General features: G+C 40.7%; 1 protein-coding gene across 1 annotated transcript in view; it reads right to left on the bottom strand.

Moving 5' to 3' along the window:
* CDS1 (CDP-diacylglycerol synthase 1) overlaps positions 1-12,176 on the bottom strand; it is a 73,677-nt gene extending 61,501 nt beyond the window's left edge. Inside the window, exon 1 of the mRNA XM_007999118.3 lies at positions 11,548-12,176. Coding sequence (XP_007997309.1) covers positions 11,548-11,664 — 117 coding nt within the window. The 5' untranslated portion in view covers positions 11,665-12,176. The remainder of the gene's footprint in view (positions 1-11,547) is intronic.
* Between the last annotated feature and the right edge of the window lie 11,351 nt (positions 12,177-23,527).

Below are 23,527 nucleotides of genomic sequence, written 5' to 3'. Positions count from 1 at the left end.
CCAATCATCTGAGGCTGCTACTGGACTCTCCCTCTTTGCAATTTTGATATGACAGCTTGCCAATTCCACAATGCATCCCTTTCCTAAAAACTGACCATCACCAGACTGATTCTGGCCACTTCTTGGATGATATGCATTGAGGGTTTTCATGTCCTATGCTTCACCTTTGGGAGTACTTTGGGAGGCCGAGGCAGAAGGATTGCTTGAGCCAAGGAGTTTGAGACCAGCCTGGACAACATAGGGAGACCCCCATCGCTACAAAAAAATTTTAAAATTATCTGGGCATGGTGGTGCATGCCTGTGGTCCCAGGTACTCGGGAGGCTGAGGTGGAAGGATCACTTGAGCTTGGGAGGTTGAGCTTGCAGTGAGCCATGACCCATAGATATGGAGAGCCAACTGTGTATATATGGCAAGATAAAGCAAACTTAGCAATCTCTTAATAACGGTTAAGTCCTAGATATACTGATGATCATTGTCCTAACCTTTTAACATTTTTATATTATTAAAAAGTTACAATAAAAAGGTAGGGAAAACTTCAAAACTAATATTGAGACCCAGGACATACTACCCTAAAATATGACTATAGGGAACTACAATATGCCACCCCAAAATACACTTCTTTGGTATATTTCAAGATTATAATTCTGAGAAACTGCAGACACATTAGTAGCTCTGAAATGTTGCTATTTCGTAAAAGAAATTTATATCTATAAAGGAAATCTACATTAGTAAAGTATTTGTATAAGGAAGATGGCTACTCTGAGACAGCTTTTATTACCTGAGAGATAAACCACATAACAAGACAGCCTTTATTCACCATGCATTTCCTCCCCTTACTCTCCCAGAACTTATGTGCCCAGAACCCCTTAGAAGCCTCAGCCCCTATTCCTTTCAGTATCTCAGGGTGCTATATAAACTTCAAAAATCTGACACTTCTTTCCTGTTTTGTTTTGGATATATGTAATTAAACAAGAGAAAAATGGTTTTTCTCTTGTCTTATGTCAATTTAATTTATAGCCCAGCCAAGAAACCTGGAAGGGTTTTCACTCCCCTACACTAAACAATATATTGATTGAGGTGAGAAAAGAAAAATAGCTCTGAGCTGACCAGCTATGTGAGGCATGTAAAATTTATCAGGCCCTGGAGTATGGGACTTCAGTCACACCCCACACCCGTGCCTGGGAGCAATTACTTAAAGGCATTTTGTTCCAGACTCGCTGCCTCAACCCTTATCTTCCTGCAATTTATGATACAAAGAACAACGTGTAGCCAATCAATAGTTTATTTTAATCTAAATTCCTATTAAACAACTTAGGAACTGCCTTTTCTTTTTTCCTTAAAAACCCACGTGTAGGCCAGCATGGTGGCTCATGCCTGTAACCCAGCACTTTGTGAGGCCGAGGCGGGTGGATCAGTTGAGGTCGGGAGTTTGAGACCAGCCTGGCCAACATGGTGAAATCCCCGTCTCTACTAAAATACAAAAATTAGCCAGGCGTAGTGGAGCGCGCCTGTAATACCAGCTACTCAGGAGTCCGAGGCAGGAGAATCGCTTCAGTCTGGGAGATGGAGGTTGCAATGAGCCAAGACTGCGTCACTGCACTCTAGCTTGGGCGATAGAGCAAGACTCTATCTAAAGAAGAAAAAACAAAAACAACAACAACAAAAAAAAAACCTTGTAACTGCTGCTAATCAGAGTGTATACTCAAGGCAACTTGAATCTAAGCTCCAGAATGGCCATCCTCAAGCTTTGGGATCAAATAATCATACATTCGAAACTCATTATTTAAGGTGACAGAGGATGTCACCTATCAAGACAAGGAAGGAATACCTCTGAGAAGATAAGCCACCCAGGTCACCAGCTGGTATCCTTGTCTTCTTGTATACTTTGTACACCTTTTTGTATCAACTTCATATTTATTAAAAGCAGTATACATTATTATAAATGAGACTACTACATGCAGCATTCCAGGGCACTATCTACATTGACTTCTACATGAATAGTGTCCCACAGAATTGTTCGAAGCCTCAACTCTGAGATAGTTCAAGTACAAGCACAGTATAAGTAGGTGAAAAAATAAAAAGCACACCCTTGAAAGACAAATCTAATTTGGTTTCCCAAATCTGGATTTTTATATATTAAGATAAAATGTGAAGTTTCAGATGGGCTTAATAAATATTCATTGACCCACAGACAGCCCCACATTGTTTGTGAAATGACCTGCTTGGGACTGGAAGGTAGAGTCAAAACTTAACTGTCAAGGTGTCTGATCCCACCTGGGCCACACAGGTGATGAAATCAGATTGGCTACATCAGCCTTGCAGAAAGCTCTTAAATAGCTGGCCATGGGTTCCGGCAAATAAAGGGAACTGCAACCATAGCCAGGAAGCAAAAAAGCAACACTGCTTTCTTAGCTGCTAAGTTTGCAAAAAGCAGCTATAATTTCCATAGATATGAGCTCCTCATTCTGGACTGGACTCTTTTTTCTCCCATCCTGTGCCTTTCAATTTCATATTTTAAAAGTTTAAAATCTTGATAGTTCTGAGAAAGTCTTAAGCAAACAAGCATTCAATGATATGTCCTGAAAAATATCTTTCACCTCTTTTTGAGGATAAGAAAATAAGTAAATACTTAGATAATAAACTTGGCGTATCTCAGGACGATCAAAAACCAATTGGTCGGCCAGGCACAGTGGCTCATGCCTGTAATCCTAGCACTTTGGGAGACTGAGACAGGTGGATTACTTGAGGTCAGAAGTTCAAGACCAGCCCAGCCAACATGGTGAAATCCCATCTCTACTAAAAAATACAAAAATTAGCTGGGCTTTGTGCTGCGTGCCTGTAATCCCAGCTACTTGAGAGGCTGAGGTGGGAGAATTGCTTGAAATAGGAGGGGCGGGGAGCTTGTAGTGAGCCAAGATCATGCCACTGCACTCCAGCCTGGGTGACAGAGTGAGACTCTGCCTCAAAAAAAAAAAACAAAAAAAAAAAAAAAAAAAAAAAATTGGTCATTAATGAAATTACTTCCTCTCCATTTCTAGAGTCATTTCAAAATGTGATGTCATTCTCATTAAGTTCTGAAACATTTCTCAACCAAATAAAATATAAACAGCTATAAAATGAAATAAAAGCTAATGATTTCTTGTAATTGATCATAAGTAAGCAAGGAAATACTTGAAGTGCTGTTTAAATCTAGGCGCCTGAAATCACCCAATTACAGGCTTTCAGCTAAAAATTTCTAATCCAATGCCAACATTTCATAGACTCAAAAAGACCACATTAGTCCAAAATCACACAAGGTAGTAACAGAGTAAGATTCTTTTTAATGTTTTAGTTGATTTTATACATTTAGGACCACACATCTGATTTCGCATTTACATTTTTAAATTGGAAAATGTAAGGTAAATCCTGGCTCTAAATACCATGATGCTTAGTAGGGCATTTAGGCTGTCAAATTCCAATATTCTCATATGTAAACTAAACCTATCTCCCTTGCCTATATAATTGCTAAGAGACTAAAATTGATTTTAAGTATAAGCAAGTATTTTGCAAATTATAAATTATTTTGCACTAAAAAATTAGTTTATATCATTATTCCATGCAGTGAAAGTCCATGATTCAAGAGACTAATATATTCTACAATTAGTTGTTGAGCAACAAACAAATCTTGACACCACTTCTTTTCTCAAAGAGTATTAAAAAAGCCACAAAAAAATAACATTCAAGCAGTGTCTTGCTTATAATAGGCACTCAACAAGTATTTACTGAATGCACGGAACCAAATCAAGCCTTAAGAAATATGTTTATAATTCCCTAAATGAGTTCTTTACACTGAACTAAAATCTGTATTTTTGGAAAAGACATCCCCAAATATAGAATGGTTAAAGGAAAACAAACACACCAAACCCCTGTATTTATCTGTGTTATCTGGGAAGAAACGTGACAGCCTGTTTTACAAAAACGAAATTCATAAACACATAAAGAATACTCATACTACCTGTATATATCTTAATTTTTCTTCATAATTTTCCAGAGCACATTAAATTGTCCCACTTTTCCCCAGTATATTTTGACAAAATATTGTTCCCATTAAAAGGGAAAAGAAACTTTTATTTTGAAGAATACGAGTCTCATTAAATTATCAGGCCCAGAGAAGCGTTTAAAATGTGTTAGCAGTCATGTCTCTCACCGTTTGAGCTAAACAACGTAGCCACTTGCTATGTTGGCTCTGGACTGATACCAGGTAGCCATAAAATACCATATACTAGACACTGTAACTCATACCTTACATTTTAAAACTGAATAGCCAATCACTCATCAATATTATCTCTGTAAGGCAATGAGAATTCCTGTCAAATAACTTTGTACCAGCCCATTCCTTGCTCCCTTGTGCCTTTAAAAACTTGCATATAAGAAAGGCCAACCAAGGCACTCACCCAGGCAACTTGGAAGTATGTCCCAGGCAGTGTACTCACTTTGACTCAAGTAAAGTCTTTAAAGTTGGCTCAGGTATTGTCTTTAAATTCTATGTTGCACCTCAGCTTTTTCCTCAGCATGACAGCATCAAAAAAAACCCACTGTGGTACACATCCAAAGCTTGATGTAGTTGATGACATTCTATGGTAATATCTCTCAAAATAACAAGAAAATGAACTGTTTAAAGATCATAAACAGCAAGTGAAAATTCATGTGGTAACCCTCAGATATTCTTTAGAAATCTCAAGTTAACTACCATTCCTAACCTGAACATAGCTTACTATTACATTACCATGCCTTTAGATTCACTCTTTCGTTAGTATAACTTGACTATTCCTGGAAACTCTTGCTAGAAGTTCATGTTATTTACAAGAATTTCTAAAAGACACATCAACTCTTTGAAACGAAGCATCAACGAACAGTTTAGTCCTAAGACTCTGAAAATTTTTGCCTCAAAATCCTTATCCGGCTTATCCACCAATCCCAAACTGTGACCCTTATCTAATCCTAATCGATTCCCCACATTGAAAGACCTGTCTTAGGCCAGGCGCGGTGGCTCACGCCTGTAATCCCAGCACTTTGGGAGGCCGAGACTGGCAGATCACAAAGTCAGGAGATTGAGATCATCCTGGGTAACATGGTGAAACTCTGTCTCTACTAAAAATACAAAAAAATTAGCCAGGCATGGTGGCGGGCGCCTGTAGTCCCAGCTACTTGGGAGGCTGAGGCAGGAGAATGGCATGACCCGGGAGGCGGAGCTTGCAGTGAGCTGAGATCATGCCACTGCACTCCAGCCTCCACAACACAGCGAGACTCCGTCTCAAAAAAAATAAAATAAAATAAAAAATAAAAGACCTGCCTTAAATCAAACTTCCAATTCTCAAATAAGTTACACCTTGCTTCTCCCCCTCTGAAATACTACCAAGGCTCCGTGGAACTGTTCCTCGCTGCAGTAAGCTAAAAATCTAGCTCTGTCCTATCACTTGGCTGGGTTGCTGATATTTTGGAAGCCAGTATTTTTTTTTTAAATGTTACTAAATGAAATGAATATGCTGTGCATGATAAAAGCTGAATCATGGAAAATTACTTAGGTGGTAATACTGACTGATAATTCATCAACAATTAGGGAGTATCAGCCCAAATGGTAGTCCAGAAATCTAGATGAAAAACTATAGAAAATGTTCATTACACTTACAGGTGACATTAGCGCAACCTATAGTGAAGTGCACCAAAATGAAAAAGTAATTTACAAAAACACACTAAGGCTTTTACAAAAACAAAATAAAGTAGACAAAATGCAGTGCTGAATCCCGGATTGTATTCCAGGGCAGTAAATGGACAGTGGAACAACCAGTGAATTTCCGAATAGTATCTGCAGTCTAAGATGATATTATAGCTATGTTAATTTCTTAAGTTTTGACCAATGTACCACGGTTATGCAAGATACAAACCTTAGGGGAAAGTTGGTGAAAAGCACACAGAAACCTTTGTAATGCTTCTGTAAATGAAACCAACCATCTTTACAAAAACTATAACAGTGAAAAAAAATCTGACCTAATCAACTCTACCCTGCCTTTAACCTTCAAGATGCCCAAGGTCATTCCCAAGTGAGGACCAAGCTACCTTTGGAAGAAATTTAGTTTATAGGTTAAATGGTAATAGCTCTTCCCTAAACTAAACTGCCTTTATAAAACTAATAACAGGTCACAAGTTTAGGATTATGAGAGGGGACTGAATTTTGCTGTGATTACATGTAAACAATTACCAGCCACTGCTCTGGAAATCACAAGATTTGCAACTTCTACAATTCCTTCTATACATAATATCACTATTAAATAAGCTAAGATGGGCCTTTTAAAAGACAGACTACTTTCAGATTTTTATATTTCTGATGACTGGGTAAGTCCCCCAAACCAGCAACTCCTGTGGCCCCCCACCCAGAAGTGGACTCAGCATACAAGGACCACTCTCCATACCCCTGTAATTTGCCTACCCAACCAATCAGCAGCATCCATTCTCTAACTGCTGCACGCCAAACTCTCTTTTAAAAAGCCTAGCCTCCAAATTTTTAGGGAGGTTAATATGAGTAATAATAAAACTCTGGTCTCCTGTTTAGCCAGTTCTGTGTGCATTAAACTATTTTTCTCTATTGCAATTCTCCTGTGTTGATAAACCAGTTCTATCTGGGCAGCAAGCAAGAAGAACCTGTGGGGTGGTTACATAAATCAAAGTTGCTCCAAAATTAAAAGTTTATTTGAAAATAATAATGTATTTATGAAAGAAGCTGCACACATCTCAGATGGAGGACAGAAGTTAAATGATCTCTGGATTGCTTTCCCCTCAACTTCACAAATCAAAATCTCTAAGTAGCAGCCCCATGCACAAACACACAGGGACCTCACCTGAAAGCACACTATTCCACGTGTGCTCCCCTTGACTGGCCACAGCTGCAATGTGCACCCTCTTTTCTCCCACTTCACGGTCTAGCAAGTGAAGGAAATCAGAATATTTCACCCCAAATTATACTTCTTTGACATATTTTGTGATGGCTGTTCTAAGGGCCTGCAAACAAATAGCCCTGCAAAGCCATCTGTTGTGCGGGAGATTTGCATCTGTAGAGAAAATCTGCATTGATGCAACCTGGCCTTCTCTGAGGTTCTCTCTTGTCTGGATCTAGGAAAGATTAACTGAGAGTCTGACACCTTTAAAGGTCTGAAAGAAATATTCACCATCTATTCTCTCTGAGGGCTGCTCCCTATGAGGTTTCATCTACATGACAGGACCACCTTTGCCTCAAGATGGTATACGAGCTTCTGTGCCTCCTTCTGGGGTTCAGGTAATCACTCTGTCTCCCTCCTCCCATCCCACACATTAATAAATTTGTATGCCATTTCTCCGATTAATCTACCTGTTGTCAGTTTTTTCTGGCACGTCTTCAGAGGGCGGAGGGGAAGTTCTCCCTTGGTCTCTGCGTAAGTCAGGTCTTAGCTCTTTCCCTTTCAATGCTCATTCCCACTCAACCCATCAGATCTTCACCAGCCCACTTCCCTGCCGAGCTGAATCTGTGGTCATTCACAGGACCTCTGGCACTCCCCAGGCCTAAGTCACTCCCATTGTTTTTCTTCTTCTCAGCTATTAAATGGGGATATTCCTAACACACAGTCACATAACACCAAATGCGACGGGAACACATTTGAACTGTCATTTTTGGGAAATGTGATAGGAAATGACCAAAAGGTAACTATTATAGTACTATACAGAATTATCAAACTCAGTGAAGATTCAACTGAACACAAATTTATTGTTTATAATTGTATATATACCAAACTATATATAAATATATACAAATATATACGAATTGAGTTAAACCAAGTTGTTTCTAAGATCCCTTGAAGCTCATTGGTTCTGAGTTCCTACCTTACTAACTGAAGGCATCGAACACTTGATCTTCTCCTTTCTGCTTTTCAAAATGTTCCTGTGTCCACCCTTCATTCCGTCTTTCTTTTCTTAAGGAAGGGACATGCATCCCTCTTTCCTTTCCTTGGATATCCCAATAATCCACAGTCTCTACCCCATGTTTGCTTTCTTTTTCCTAGGGCTTACCCATTGTCTTCAACATCTTTACTCATTTGAATTTCATACAAATATATATCTCCCCTCCTCTGAAAAGAAAAATCTTCATTAATCCTCTTGTCTCTCTAGCTGCCATCCTGTATTCCTTTCACTGCCACTTTATAATAATAACTAACATTTCACCTCTCAATTTCCTCAACCTAAACCTGCTTCTACTTAGATCTTTTGCTAAACTCCATGTTCTGTCTCAGCCCTTATTCCTTAGTACTACTGATGATGTCCTCTAAGCCAGGGGTCCCGAACCCCCAGGCCACAGACCAGTAGCAGCCTGTTAGGTGCTGGACCTGTTGGGAACCCGGCTGCACAGCAGGAGGTGGGTGGCCTGTGAGCGAAGCTTCCTCTGTATTTACAGCCACACCCCATCACTCAAATTACCACCTGAGCGCTGCCTCCTGTCAGATCAACAGCAGCATTAGAACCTCACAGAAGCCTGAACCCTGTTGTGAACTGCACATGCAAGGAATCTAGGCTGCATGCTCCTTATGAGAATCTAATGCCTGCTGATCTGTCATTGTCTCCCATCACCCCCAGGTGGGACTGTATAGTTGCAGGATAACAAGCTCAGGGCTCCCACAGATTCTATATTATGGCTAGTTGTATAATTATTTCATTATATATTACAATGTAATAATAATAGAAATAAAGTGCACAATAAATGTAATGTATTTGAATCATCCTGAAACCATCCCCCGAAACCCATCCGTGGAAAAGTGTCTTCCACAAAACTGATCCCTGGTGCCAAAAAGGTTAGGGACCACTGCTCTAAGCAATGCCTCCTCCTTTTGCTCTCAGGACCTTCATTATCTCTTCCTCTGTATCTCCAACCCTCTGCCTAGAATGCTGATTCAGAAAAAACCCAACATGTCCTTTGCCTAGAACACCCAACCCAAATCCTTGTAAACCTGGTGAGTCCCAGGAATCTTTTCACTTCCAGTTCAATCCTCACCTACTGTTTAGAGCTTTTCCGGCAGTCTCCAGGTAGAGGCCAAGCATGCCCTCTATGCTAACAATGAGCCTTGTACAGACTTCTAATAAATCTAACTCATATATGTCTCCTGCGGGGTGCCTTAAAGGGGTCCCTGTCATTTTTCAAGTACCACTCCAACATTTAACACTTGGGAACATTCCCCTGCAGGTAAGAAGTATTTTTTTCACTTGCTAATTATCTGGAGTACAGAGCCTTCCCTCAGCACAAGTCACCAGTCCGAACAAAAGGAGTGTCATGTTAATAATAACACCATTATTAAAAGACTACAAAATGGCAATGCATGGGAGTGTATTATAATAGCAGAATATAATGTACCTCCTTCACTTCTTTCACTAATTCCCCAAGAGTTTTGCCTTTACTGCAACAGAACAGAGAAGGCCCTTAATGAGTTTGAATTGACCAAATATTAACCAGTCTCCAGTGTGCAAACTGATTTTAAAATAGCCCTTGACCTGGAAATATAGGTGTATTCAAATACACACCCTGATAAGAAAGGACAGACAGGGATAGAGTTCAACATCTATAAGCTTGCCAAGTCAAAAGTTCCTTGTGATAAACTATAAAAGTAGAGCAGTATTTTAGATAGGGTTTGAATATGTTCATCCTTGTCTAAGAAATCTTGACAAAACAGGTTACATATAGCAAAGTCTACTTTCAGAAAACAAAATCCAGCTGGACATGTGTTACTGAAAACCAACTGTACTGCACTGATAAAGAAATACATATGCAGTGAGGCAACCCAGTCACAGATAGCTAGAGACAACAGTTCTAATGAGTCAAATCACACCACAGAAGTAGTTTCCATTCCATTTTAAATACATTATGGTGTTTAAAAAAAAAAAAAAAAAAAAAAAAAAAAAAAAAAAAAAAAAAACCTTAATTCCAAAGGTATTTTATGCATGGCTTCCTGAACTTTATCTTAATAAAAGGTTGTTAGTTTTGTCGAGTTAAGGGAGTCAACATAGAGAAGCTGGTATTTCCTTGATGCTAAACTATACCGGTGCTAAAAACAAAACAAAAAACAAATCCCAACCTAATTAATTCTATTTTGGGTCTAGTTTCCAAGGCAGTTTTCACAAAGACAATTCTCAGCCCACTGTTTCTAGTTTTGTAACTTCAACCTTCAGTAGCTGGAAATTGTTATATTTTGGGTAATTCCTTGACACATATGTTCTATTACAGACTCATTTTATTCTACTTACTATCGAGGGTAAGGGGAAAAAAGTGTCACTCCATTGATTCTAAAGTTTTAGTTTCTAAGAATCACGTTTGTGTTAATTTCGCGATATCATGTGATATGTTCCTATTAGGGCTTTGTAATTTGGGTTACATCAATTTCATCAACATCAACTTTCAGGTGGAATCCTTCCCAAATCAGAACTGCCAGCCAGTCTCAGCAACCACATAAATCAGAAGAAAAGGAAACAGGAAACAGATTCTAGTTTCAAGAGGCACGAACTTGACCTTGGGCAATTCACCTCACTTCTGTAATTCAAATGGCAATGCCTGCTTCCAAAGTACGCTTCTAGAAACAGTTTACGTGTTTTGAGTTTCTCAAATAAAGTGGAATTTTCTAAACAGACGGTTTGATACAACAATCTATTCTCTGGCCCAATTTCCCAAACCATCCAGTCCATAAGGTCATAAAACTGCATTTCTTCACAAGTTCTTACTTGCACCACTGTATTACCAAACACGCCCGAATTCCTTTTCTAGCTTTAAACAGATGGTAATATCACATGTACTTATTCTTAAATGTGAAAGAAGAGTAATCTATAGAAAAGGAAGTGAAAAGTCTTCATGAAGTAACGTGTCGGGTTAAATGAAATCTACTGGTAGACAGAAGAATTGCACTGTCTGCCGTGTACTCAAAAGAAGCTGGAAGATTACTATTATGTCACGTGCATGATACTCTCAAACCTCCAAAATCTATCATACTGAAAAAGGACGGAGAAAATAAAAGTGCAGATGGGATAGCGCGAGAAGCCAAGCCTCCCGCGTCAGGATCCAATGAAATGATAGAGCCCGTGGCACGACGGTGGCACGTCTCTACAGAGTCCTTACTAACTTTGTTCCCTCTACTGAGAAGAGGGGTGAGGTGGCAGCTCCTAACTGCAGCCCCTAGGAGGGCAGGTTCCATCCTGATTCCAGCGTCGGCCCCAGATCCTGAAGAAAGGACCGGAAGGGGATGAAACTAAACTGGAAGCCGTGTTGAGTAACCCATTTATCCTAGGCAGCGGCCGCGGTCATCCTGGGAACCGCACCGCCACTGGGATCCCGGGTCCCGACCCCCTCTGGGAAAGGAGGAAGCAGTGCCAGGCAGGGAGGAAGGTGCACGGGCAGCCTGCAGCCTCACCTAACGCTCGACGGGCCCCACCCTTGCTCTCAGGTGTCCCGCTTCCAACCAGGACCCAGCCAGGGCGCGGCGTCCGCCTCTCGCGGCTCCACTTACTTTGTCGCTGGTGCTCTCGGTTTCGTGGTCGCCGCCGGCCGCCTCTCCCTCACGGGGTGGCGGCGACACCGCTTCCCCGGGGCCGGGGCAGCTTCCCCGGTACCTCAGCTCCAACATCTTCCGCTCCCGCGCTGCCGTGGTGGCCTCCTCAAGCACCCCGAAACCCGAGCTGGGCGCGGGGTTCTGCAGGCGGGGCGGGGCGCCCCGCCACCTCGCAGCCGCGCCCTGGAGTCCCGCGGAGCCGCAGCCACTAACGCGGCCCCACCATAGAGCGGCCGCCGCGCCGGTCACCTCCAAAACGGCATCAACGAGAGAGCGCTCGAGGCAGCCTGCAGCGAGCGCGGCTCCGGCGGAGGTCCCGGGCAGGCTCGGGGAGCCAGGCGCGAGCGGAGAAGGCGGAGACGCGGCCTCTGGTTGCCAGGTGCGCGTCTCCACGCAGAGGCCCAGGTGGGAGAAGGAGAAGGGGCGGGGAGAAAAGGAGGACACTTGACCCGCTTTAGCGCTGCCCTGGGCTCCCGCCGCCGCGCCAGCCCCTCCCGCCCAGCCCTCCGGAGCCGGACTCGGAGCCGGCGGGTCCCAGCCCCGCACACTTCTCCCTGCCCAGGCCTCCCGCACCGGGTCTCGCGCCGCAGGCCCCGCCCCTCTGCGCTGCACTGCGGTTCCCACAGCCCCGCCTCCCCGCGAGGTGACGTCACGATCCCGGCCCGCGGCCCCGCCCCCGCCTCTGCGTGCTGGCAGGTGGGGGCCTGAGAAAAGGTGGGAGCGGCGGGGCGGGAGGAGGCTGGAGGAGCTGGGAGGCGGAGGCGGAGGCGGAGGCGGGGCCAGCGCGGGCTGGAAGTGAGTGGTGAGAACTTGCAGGCTTGTCCCTGGGTCGCTGCGAGGACTGGAGGAGCTACTCAAAGACGCCCGCTAAATGTTGACAGCACTCAACACTGCTCCTTCAAACGCCACCCCGACCATGTCAGCTCGACACGCGTGGCGGGTCGGAGGCTCCCCGGACCAGAAACTTGTCTGGCAGGACCGACTGGTTGGCCCCGCGGCATTCCCGCCCAGTGTCATCACCTTGAAAACAGGAGATGCTTTTGCCTCGCTGGGCGTCCAGAGGTGCGTCGGCCAACAGTTCTAATCACAACCGCAGCGCCATCTCCCAGAAACTCGGTACTGAATCTTACAAAGGTCACCACGTAGGATCCCAACACAGTGTGAGATGCTGTGGGGCGCAGTTGCCCTCCAGCTAGTCTCTGAGCAGTGGTGGACCTTGGGCTGCCAAAGAGGGAACAGGAGGGCAAAAAATCCGCGTTAATTCTAGTCCTAATCCTGTTAGAAGGTGATTAGTTTTCTTGACATGTATCCGCCACCTGGTCATTACTGACAAGCTAACAAATGAAAAAAAAAAAAAAAGAGAGAGAGAGAGAGCAAAGAAAAAAGGCGGGCCTTCACACAGGGCAAGGTTCAGGAAAGCACCCGTATACAAAGAGATCAACTATATAAATTCCTCAAGGTCATTACTGACACGGTAAAAGTAGGTAAGGTGTTGAAAATTTACTAACAAATGAGCAAACCTAAAAGTCAAAGTAGGATGCATTGAAAAGCAGAACACAAAGACATCATTTTACCTCACCAAACGGATCTTTGAAGCTGTGCGGTTCGTTTGGGTTGCAACGTTTTCAAAAGGATGTCAAGAAACCCTAATTTGTTCCTTATGGGGAGTATAGCGGAAATGACAGAGAAGAGCTGAAAATAAGTCCCTATTGAACAGAGAACTATGGGGTGACTGCATTAATAAATTGTCCAATTGTTTGGAGGATCGGAAATGAAGGACTGCTTGATAGTGAAGAAGATAATCAAAATAATGACTGAAGAAGCTAGTGAAGCCAGTAGTAGGGTTTCCCTCTCTGGCTACCACCCTACCCTGCAAAAAGGATGAGAAGTGCTCCGTTCTAACTCTCTGGAAGTCAAGAAGCCTGAGTTCTAGTGCTGCCAATGCCACTAATTGCATGGCGTGGTAAGTTATTAAGCCTCAGTGTCCTCAGCTATAAACGGATAGTAAGGATGGCCTCTGTGGTCCCTTTTAGCTTTTAGACGATCAGAATCCAGCCTTTGGTTTTCCCCATAGCCCAAGAAAAGGAGACCTAGTACACAAGGTACCTGAACAACTTCCTGTTTCCCCTTTCCCTAGTCCACTCATGGCCTCTTTGACTTTTTCCCTTTGCTGCAGGAGGAAAAAAGAGAGTGAGAGGGGTAACAAAGGGGAGCAGCAGAGGACAGCAGTGCTTGACAGAAGAAACAGTATTCCCCAACTCAGGAAAAGTGGGACCAATGCAAAGACTGCCGAAATAGAATGTGAGGTTCTACTTACCTCACCTTTCTTAAGCTCTGCTCCTTCTTGTATTGTAGCTAAGAGAGCAATTTCTTTCAATCTTCTTCATTATAGTTATTGCCACTAGTTGAGTGGACAGACTGAGCCCAGACAGCAGGAACCGGCTTATTCATCTTTACGGGTCTAGCTCTTTCCACAGTGCCAAACACCACCCTTCTATAGGTAACAATGTTTGCTGAAGAAGTGAATGAAGAAACGGTGGGATGGCAAAGGTACAGCCTAACAAGAAAATATATACACTCGTGTGTTGTTTAACAGTGGGGATACATTCTTAGAAATGCATCATTGTGCGACATTACAGGGTGTACTAAACCTAGATGGCATAGCCTACTGCACACCCAGGCTGCATGGTAAAGCCTATTGCTTAGACAACTCTACACAACAATAAGTATTTGTGTATCTAAACATAGAAAAGGTACTATAAAAATATGGTGTTGTAATCTTACAGGCCACAGTGGTATGTGTGGTCCATTGTTGACCGAAACATTGTTATGCAACCCATGAATGTATAGTATTTATGGTTTCTTCATTTAAAGTCTGTTTTAGACTTACATAGGTACTCACTTTTCTTCATTTTCACTTTATATGAGAGAGAAGTTGATTTTCATACTTATTAAGAGGGGTTGTAGTAATGACTTTATTTAAGATACAGTGCAATATACTCAACCACGACTGGCTTCTGAAACTCTGTGTTCTCAGATTTTTTCAATGTCTTTTTTCTTAGTTTTCCTTTTTCCTTCTTTTTTATCTTTCGTTTTCATTCAGGGAACTTATGTGTTCTAAATTTATTGTATTTATGTTTGGTGACACAAAATCTGGCGTGTAATGGTTTCTAAGGCTTTACCTGTTAACTATTCTTGAATTTATCCTGCTGAAGGGCTTCATGGAAACCCTAAGCACATGCATAGGCCTAATCACATAGTATAACCCAGCCAGCACTTCTTGGATTGATTTTATGATTTTCCAGCCAGGCGTGGTGGCTCACATCTGTAATCACAGCACTTTGGGAGGCCAATGCATGAATATCTCTTGAGCCCAGAAGTTCAAGACAGCCTGGGCAACATACAGAGACCCCATCTCTACACAAAAATTTAAAAATAAGCTGGGCATGGTGGCATGTGCCTGTACTCCCAGCTACTTAGGAAGCTGAGGCAGGAGGACTGCTTGGGCCTGGGAGTTCGAGGCTGCTGTGACCCCTGTTCACTCTACTGCACTCTAGCCTGGGTGACAGAGTGAGACCCTGTCTCAAAAAAAAAAAAATTAAAATTAAAAATTAAAAAAATAAAAAATTTTCAACTTCTAATGAGGAATTTGCTAGAGAGATAAGAGAGAGAGTGCTAACATTATTGTTTATATGGTTTTTATTTTAGATTACTGTTTACCTTCTCTTTTGCTGGAAGTAATAAGAGCATAAGATGCAGAGACGTTGCCTGAAGTAGTGAGAGTAGGAGATGAAGCAATTTGTTACTACTCTTCCCTGAATGTCCTCAGAATGTTCCCAGACTGATAAACATGCCCTTCTGGGGTGGGAATGTGAATCTGAGCTGCTTTTCACATCAGAGGCTCAAAGGTGCCCTGCTGGAATGTCCCCAGCTTGCCAGGGGCGGAAGAAATCTTCCTCAGCCAAGTGTTTCCAGTTGCTTAGATACCCAAGTTACAGCTTTTGTCGCTTGACCTATCTTTCTCTGTTGCCCTCTGTCAGCTTTGTTTATAAGTTGGAGGTAGGAATTTCTGATTTAGGCCACCAGAGAAACATTTTATGGGAAAATCTTGAAGTATAACTTATATTTACATTTTTATTTTTAATGGAATTGCATAGGAAAACAATAGTGTACTATCAAGTATTGTAGTGACAGAGTATCAGATGAGAGAGTGCTATGGTGTAGTTAGAAGTATGGGGTTTATATACCAAGAACCTGGGTTTGAATCATAGCTTGAAGCTAGCTTGAATCATAGCTTGAATCTAGCTGTGACCTAATTTGCTTTAAGCAACATTTTCATCATACACAGCTGAAGCTGTATCCTGACATGTCCATTCAAAGCTTAAGTAATAATTCTTTACATAACACTTTACAAAGCACTTTCGCATACATTATTTCATTTGTTCTACTCAACAATCTGTAAGCTAGGCATAATAAATATTACTCCTGTTTTATAAGAAAAAAAATCTGAGGCTCAGATGTAAAAGGTTAGAAAGGAAATTTGGGATTGAAAGCTAAGTTTTTATACTTCAAATTCTGCCTGGTTCATAATGTAGTACAAATATATAGCAGCAGAAACAAGCAACTTCTAAAGTTGGGGGTGGGGGATAGTTTGTTATAACAGGCACGTAAATTCTGAAGCTAGCCTGAGTTCAAATCCCAGCTCTGCCACCTACTGGCCTTAGGCAATTAGCTTCAGTGTCCTCATGTGCAAAATGAGGATAAGGTAATATTTTCCTCCTAAGATTCTTATGAAGACTAAATTGGTTAATATATGTAAAATACTTAGAATAGTGTCTGGCCGTCGTGAAGCACTATGCAAGTGTTACCTATTATTATCATTCATATTGTTGAAAGCTATGTTTCTTGAGGAGAACAATATTTGACTTCTAAACTCACTAAACTGCAACACCCCAGAGGACTGTGAAGATAAAGAATATGCTGATATTGCTTTGGTGAGGTAGGTAGAAATTATGAAATGGGGTAGGGAGATTTTGCAAACAAGTACAAAGAAATCAGCCTACCCAACAGTTAACCCAATTAGTTAATTTGTGCCTTATCCTTCTGAGGTAGTACAATTAATGAATTTGGCTCTCCCTATTATTAACTGAAATCAGTTGCTACTCATCTACATTGTATATAATATGATGACTGTGGAATTCCTCCCATTTCTAGGTTCTTCACTGAATCCTAGTAGCTCTAAGCAAATTACATTTGTTGATTTAATTTCTTTGTAAAGTAGGCAACATATTCTATAATTTTATAAATTGTGCCTTTAAAATGGGTATATGTGAGCTTTTTATACTGCATGGTTCAAGTATTCTGTTATTGTTGAATATGGCTATATATATATATATATATAGAGAGAGAGAGAGAGAGAGAGAGAGGATATCATTTGGAGAAGTGAAAGAGATTGGTAACTGTCTTTAGAAGGGCCGGATCACTGATTTGCTTCAAACTATATCAATTATCCCTCTTCAACAAATTGCAGAAATCCAGAGGTATCAGTTAAAGTATGTGGCAAAAAACACTGCTTCTGGTTGAGTTGGGCAGACAAGGAACTTATTGAAAGGATGTTAAGAAGTTCACAGAACTCTTGGAAGAACTGAAGAACCCAGCATAGACAACTGGGAGAAACAAAGGATTTCAAGCAACAGCCAGGATTACAGTCAAAATTATTCCTAACACCTCAATTGAGGCCACCGTTGCTAGATCCACTGGAACAGGATATGACAGCTTGCTTTGCCACTGAGGTAGGTACCAGTCACTGGATGTCAGAGTTGCAATTGCTAATCCTTTCTTACTTAGGTTTTTCTGTCACAAACTCTTTTTTTATTATTAATAATAGTTTAATAGGAGGAATCATATTCTTGTAAAATGCAATAATAGCCTAAGATCTCTGTGAAAAGAGCCTTACTAATCAGATAAATAAAAGCTTCAGTTTATATCTTTTTATATCTTCTCTTCTAAGACATCCTACTTATTTATGTTTTAACTCCTCTAAAATCACAGTGCGTCTTACAGTTGGTGAAATAAGAAAACATTGGGTCATAGTATTATTGGCCATTTTATTTTTCTTCACAGTACATAAAATAATGGTGCATTTAAATCATACATTTATAATGATTTAATTGAGTCTATGAAGTACAACACTTTAAAAATTATTGTTAGGAAGATCACATATCTTGGATTTTTCCAGATAGTCCCAATTACATGTACGTTTTTCTTTCAATGAAGAGTATTTATTAAATATGTAATTATATATATATTTTATTTTGAAAACCTTTTCACATCTGTATATTCTCATAGCAAAAAAAGAATTTCCCAGACTATATGAGGCCTCATTTTTAGTTTGAAAAATATAGTCAGTAATATGTTTTTAAAATTATTTCACTAGTGAATGTATTTTATTCCTGCAAATTACAAAAGACTTTTAAAGTTTACATACTTCTGGTAATACCTATTGTTTGTTGCAATTGTCTCTTTTCTCATAGTTTGATTTAGTAAAAAATATTTTTGTCATATTTTCAGAAATGTCATTGATTTGCCCCCCCAAATTATACTAATATCCCAAATGATTATGGAGATTAATTTCCCCTAAACAACAATAATTTATACATTTGATCATTTTGCATTTGATGCATTTTTATACATTTAACTTGGAGGAATTGATGAATGGGAGTGGTGAAGACTGTGGCCTCCAGACCGTTGGGAAAATCCCAGAACAGGAAATCTATTTGAGTGTCTTTGGGTGGACTAGGACTGGTTGTTAACCTAAGATGCTTAAGAAAGACCTAATACAGCAGTGGCATTCATTTGCTTTATGTTTTTGTTAACAAACCTGGCTTCAGCAACATACCTTGCAGAGTGTAAGTTCTGTACTATTGCTTTTAGAGAACAAATGCCACAATGATTTACTTCAATTAGGTTTTGCCAAGTTATTTCCAGAATGTTCGAGGAAGAGATTAATGGTAGAATGAAAACATCTTATGCAAGGACACTTTGAGATTTCATAAGGCAAAGCCTTGCATTACCTTACTTGCAAAGCAAATTTAGACAAATTTGGTGATCTTGTTAAGAGAATAAGTGAACAGTATCAATCTGTATATATGTAGATTAAACAAATTTTTCAGAACTATGGAATCCTTGACACATATTTATTCATTTGTATTATTTTTTCTTTTTTTTTTTGAGACAGAGTGTCATTTTGTCACCCAGGCTAGAGTGCAGTGGTGCAATCATAGCTCACTGCAACCGCAAACTCCTGGGATTAAGGGATCCTTCTGCCCAAGCCGCCCTAGTAGCTAGGACTACAGGCAGGTAACACCATGCCAGGCTAACCTATTTATTTATTTGTAGACAGTCTTGCTATGTTGCTCAGGCTGGTCTTGAACTCCTGGTCTCAAGTGATCTTCCTGCCTTGGCCTCTCAAGGCACCAAGACTACAAGCTTGAGCCATCACCCCTAACCCTGACAAATATTTAAAAAGTGATTCATAAATATTCAAAACACCAAGAACACATATTATTGTTAACATAGCAGTGTTGGGAAAAATTGATTTGGAAATGAGCAAAAGAAATTTCTGGCTATTCTTACAGTGGGCCTTAAGCATGCCTAGGGGGCTTGCTAGGCACTATTTGATTTCATAGGGGGATGCACCAATTTTTTTAAAGACGGGGTCTCACTATGTTGTTCAAGCTGTGGTACACTGGCTGTTCATAGGCTCAGTCATAGTGCACTACAGCCTTGAACTCCTCTTGGACTCAAGTGATCTTCCCACCTCAGCTTCTGGAGTAGCTGGACCGCAGGTGCACACTACCATGCCCAGCCTGGGGTGCACCTTTGATTGTCTTTGATCAAATAGGCTATTTCGCAACTCTGTTGGAATAAAAAAAGTGCTTTCTGGAAAACTGATAACCATGTTCTTGTTCATAGCAATGTAAGTGAATTTTGTCTGATAGAGAATATAAATCATTTTAAGTCAAAACCCATTTGAACTAATTTTTAATATATCTCTAGTTCTCTCATTCGTAAATGCATTAAATAAAATCTTTGATATGTGTTCATTTTATATTTGTATAAGATTTGTGATTTTTGCACTTCTGGAAATGATACTTTAGCTATAGTAATAATGCATGTTTGTTTTTATTCAATAAATATTCATCTACATATGTAACAAATATTTATTGAGTACCTACAATATCAGTGCTAGGCACTATATAGCATATATATACATGTGTGTATACAGAAATGATACATAAATACACACTAGAGTTAAAAAGTTAAACAATACAGTATTATCTAGAACATATAACAACATAAAGTTGATTTTCCATCTTTCTGGAAACACTTCTTTCCCTAGAAATAACCACTGTTGTTAACTGTTTGCCAGAGTTTCTTGCAGATCTGTTTCTTATATAAGTATATATGCACATGTATATATTCTACATAATGTTCTGTGGCATAATTTTTTATTTAATATTATGCCTTAAAACACTGTTTGTGTTTATAAGTACGTTCTAATTATTTAAAATCATTATATATATGCATGGTGTTACTGTACCATATTTTATTTAGCCATTTGTACAACAGACATTTAGGGATTTCCCCGATTTTGTAATTATTAAAATAACACTGCAGTAAACATCCTTGAACATATATTTATGAAACATGTGCAATTCTATAGATACCTAAACATGGAGCACTAGATCAAAGAATATGTGCATTCAGTGCTTGGATAAATTCTACAGGATTTCCCTCCCAGATGGCTGTACTAATTGTTATATGTTGATTAACTCAGATTCCTATTATAATGCCTCTGAGGATAATGTGGGGGTGGAGATAGAAATAGATAGAATAGGTTGTGCCACTAACTTGTCTAACTGGTGCGTGGGCTTGTCCTTTCTTTAATTCTAACACCAACTGCGAGAATTGCTTGTTTTAGAACTTCCATTCGAGAAAGCTGAAGCCAAATGCAGGAAATTGCAGTTTTCGCAGCTTTCTTTCATTTCCCCTCACCCGCCTACTCTGCTATCACACGGAGATCCAAGTTACATCAGATCCTTCTCCTCTCCCAGCTCCATTACTTACCAAGAGCCATCTCAGGCAGGCTGGGTTTTACTTTGTGTCTTCCTCCATTCAGGGTGCGGTAACAAAGTAACATAAACGGGGTGGCTTAAACAATGTATGCTTATTTCTCACAGTTCTGGAGGCTGGGAAATCTGAGGTCAATGTCCTGGCAGATCTAGTGTCTGGTGAGGGCCCTCTTCCTGGTTTGCAGATAGCTGTCTTCTCATTGTACCCTTACAGGATGGAGAACAGAGAAATAGAGAGACAGAAAGAGAGAGAGAGAGAGAGAATGAGAAAGAAAGCATGCTCATGTCTGTTCTTCTAAGGGCACTCATCCTACCATGAGGACTGCACTCCAATAAACTGATTTTCTCCCAACGGCCCCATCTCCAAATACCATCACACTGGGGATTTTAGGGTTTCAATATGTGAATTTGGAGGTGATGCATTTAATCCATAGTACTTTGTTTTGGAGTTTTTTCTCCAGACATGAGTCTGACAGCACATACCCCTGCTGATGTGGAGGAAGAGTGGTAGACAGTTGTGGCCCCATACTTTGAAACCAAGGATGCAGCCCTGATGAATCACCTTTGAAGTCATTCTTTCCTTTTCTTGAAGAATAGTTCCTGTTTGCAGTCAAATCGCTCTATTGTAACTGTCCTGTAGAATTTAAGTCCGACAGTCTTTCTTCATTTTGTCCCGTCTCCATCTCCTTCAGTTCAAACTGGTAGTATTTCTGCTAATATAATTCTATTATCTTTTTTATCAAGTGATAGTCTGGCCACACTCTTGGTGTCCTCTTCCAAACATGCCTTCACATATTTTGCAATATGGACAGGCTGAAAATTTTCCAAATCTTTAAGCTCTGGTTCCTTTTTGCATAACAATTTCTTCTTCAATTCATTTCTCACTTCTTGCATTTTACTAAGCAAGAGGAACCAAGACATGCCTGTAGCACTTGGCTTAGAAATCTGCATAGCCAAATATCCAGTTTAATCGCTTGCAATTTCTGCCTTTCACAAAACAGTAGGACACAACTCAGACAAGTTCTTTGTCATTTTGTGACGAGAATCACCTTTCCTCCTGTTTCCAATAATTTAAGTTCCTCTTTCCATCTGAGATCTCCTCAGAATGGCCTTTAACACCTATATTTCTGTCAACAGTCCCTTCATGACCGTCTAGGATTTTTTTCTAGCATGCACTTCAAAACTCTTCTGACCTCTACCTGGTACCCAGTTTTAAAGCCTCTTCCACATTTTCAAGTATAGTTTGCCATGCCCCATTCTATATACCAAAATCTGTATTAATTAGCTTGGGCTGCCATCACAAAATACATAGGCCGATGGCATAAACAACAGAAACTTATTTTGTCACAGTTCTGAGGCTGAAAGTCAAGATCACAGTACCAGCATGACTGGTTTCTGTTGAGGGCCCTCTTCCTGGCTTGCAGACGGTTGCCTTCTTGCTATGTCCTCACATGGTGAAGAGAAAAGGAGAGCTATCCGGTGACTTTTCTTATAAGGACACTAATCCTATCAGATCATGGCCTTACCCTTATGACCACATGTAACTACAATTACTTGTCATTACAGAACAGAATATTTAAGAGGCTACAAGAAATGGAATCAACATATATTGCTGAACAGCTGCATGTGGGAAAGGGGGCGGGGGCTGTGGTGAGGAATTAAGAACTGTAGGCACGTTTTACACTTGTGTGGCCGGGTGGTGTCGTTCCTGGAGACTGGGACTACAGGAGGAGAAACAGGGTTGAAGGAAGATGGAAGAGAAAAAACGAGGTGCCTAGTAAGTATTAGGCACTATTGGTCATTTTACATATGATATATTTAATCCCTACCACAAACATGTAAGGTTAATCTACTGATCATTTAGATGAGGACAAAGAGAGAGTCACTTGCCCAAGTTCAAACAAGAATCAAGAATCAGTAGAGACGTTACATCTGCCGCCCAGACCCTGCCCTTTCTGCTCCACCCACTGGCTGGCTCTATGTCCATGCTCACACATGGATACTTCCAGGAGGCTGTGACACATCTCGGGCAGGTGGCAGCAGGAAGCCAAACTTGCTAGTTTTTTTTGTTTTGTTTTGTTTTTTTTGAGACGGAGTCTGGCTCTGTCACCCAGGCTGGAGTGCAGTGGCCGGATCTCTGCTCACCGCAAGCTCCGCCTCCTGGGTTCACGCCATTCTCCTGCCTCAGCCTCCGGAGTAGCTGGGACTACAGGCGCCCGCCACCTCACCCGGCTAGTTTTTTGTACTTTTTAGTAGAGACGGGGCAAACTTGCTACTTTTAAGAGCTGGAGATACTTACTTGCAAACCATTAGTATAAAGACAGTTATAGAAGAAGGGCTCAGAATAAGAAAGTAAGATAATTTCTTCATCATAAGCCAAAATGTAAGAGCCTCAATGATATCCTATCTCATATCAGAAGCATCAGGATATTTTCCGCATTCTATGAAGCACTTTGATCAGTTATAAGTAGCAATTCGAATTTGGGCAATAAGCTAATTGATAATTTCCTACCAGATGGCTGCATTGGGTGTTTTATAAAGAGTAGCTGGAAATGTGGGATTACCTGTGAATTCCTAACTGTTTTCTGAACACAGTAGCTTCACTTATTCAGAGATGTAAAGATATGTATCTCAAAATTTATTTTTGCAACTCTCATAATTATTATTAAATATTGTTTTTATTCATAATGTTTAATAGCTTAATCTCTCTCACATTTTAGGAACTATTTCATGCATATTGTTTAAATGCATCATATTTGAATAACCAAGTATCCTAACGTGGAACCTGGGATATTTATTCATTT

Source organism: Chlorocebus sabaeus, chromosome 7, assembly GCF_047675955.1.
Source record: "Chlorocebus sabaeus isolate Y175 chromosome 7, mChlSab1.0.hap1, whole genome shotgun sequence".
Classification (NCBI taxonomy): Eukaryota; Metazoa; Chordata; class Mammalia; order Primates; family Cercopithecidae; genus Chlorocebus; species Chlorocebus sabaeus.
This window is presented reverse-complemented; position numbering and strand designations above follow the sequence as displayed.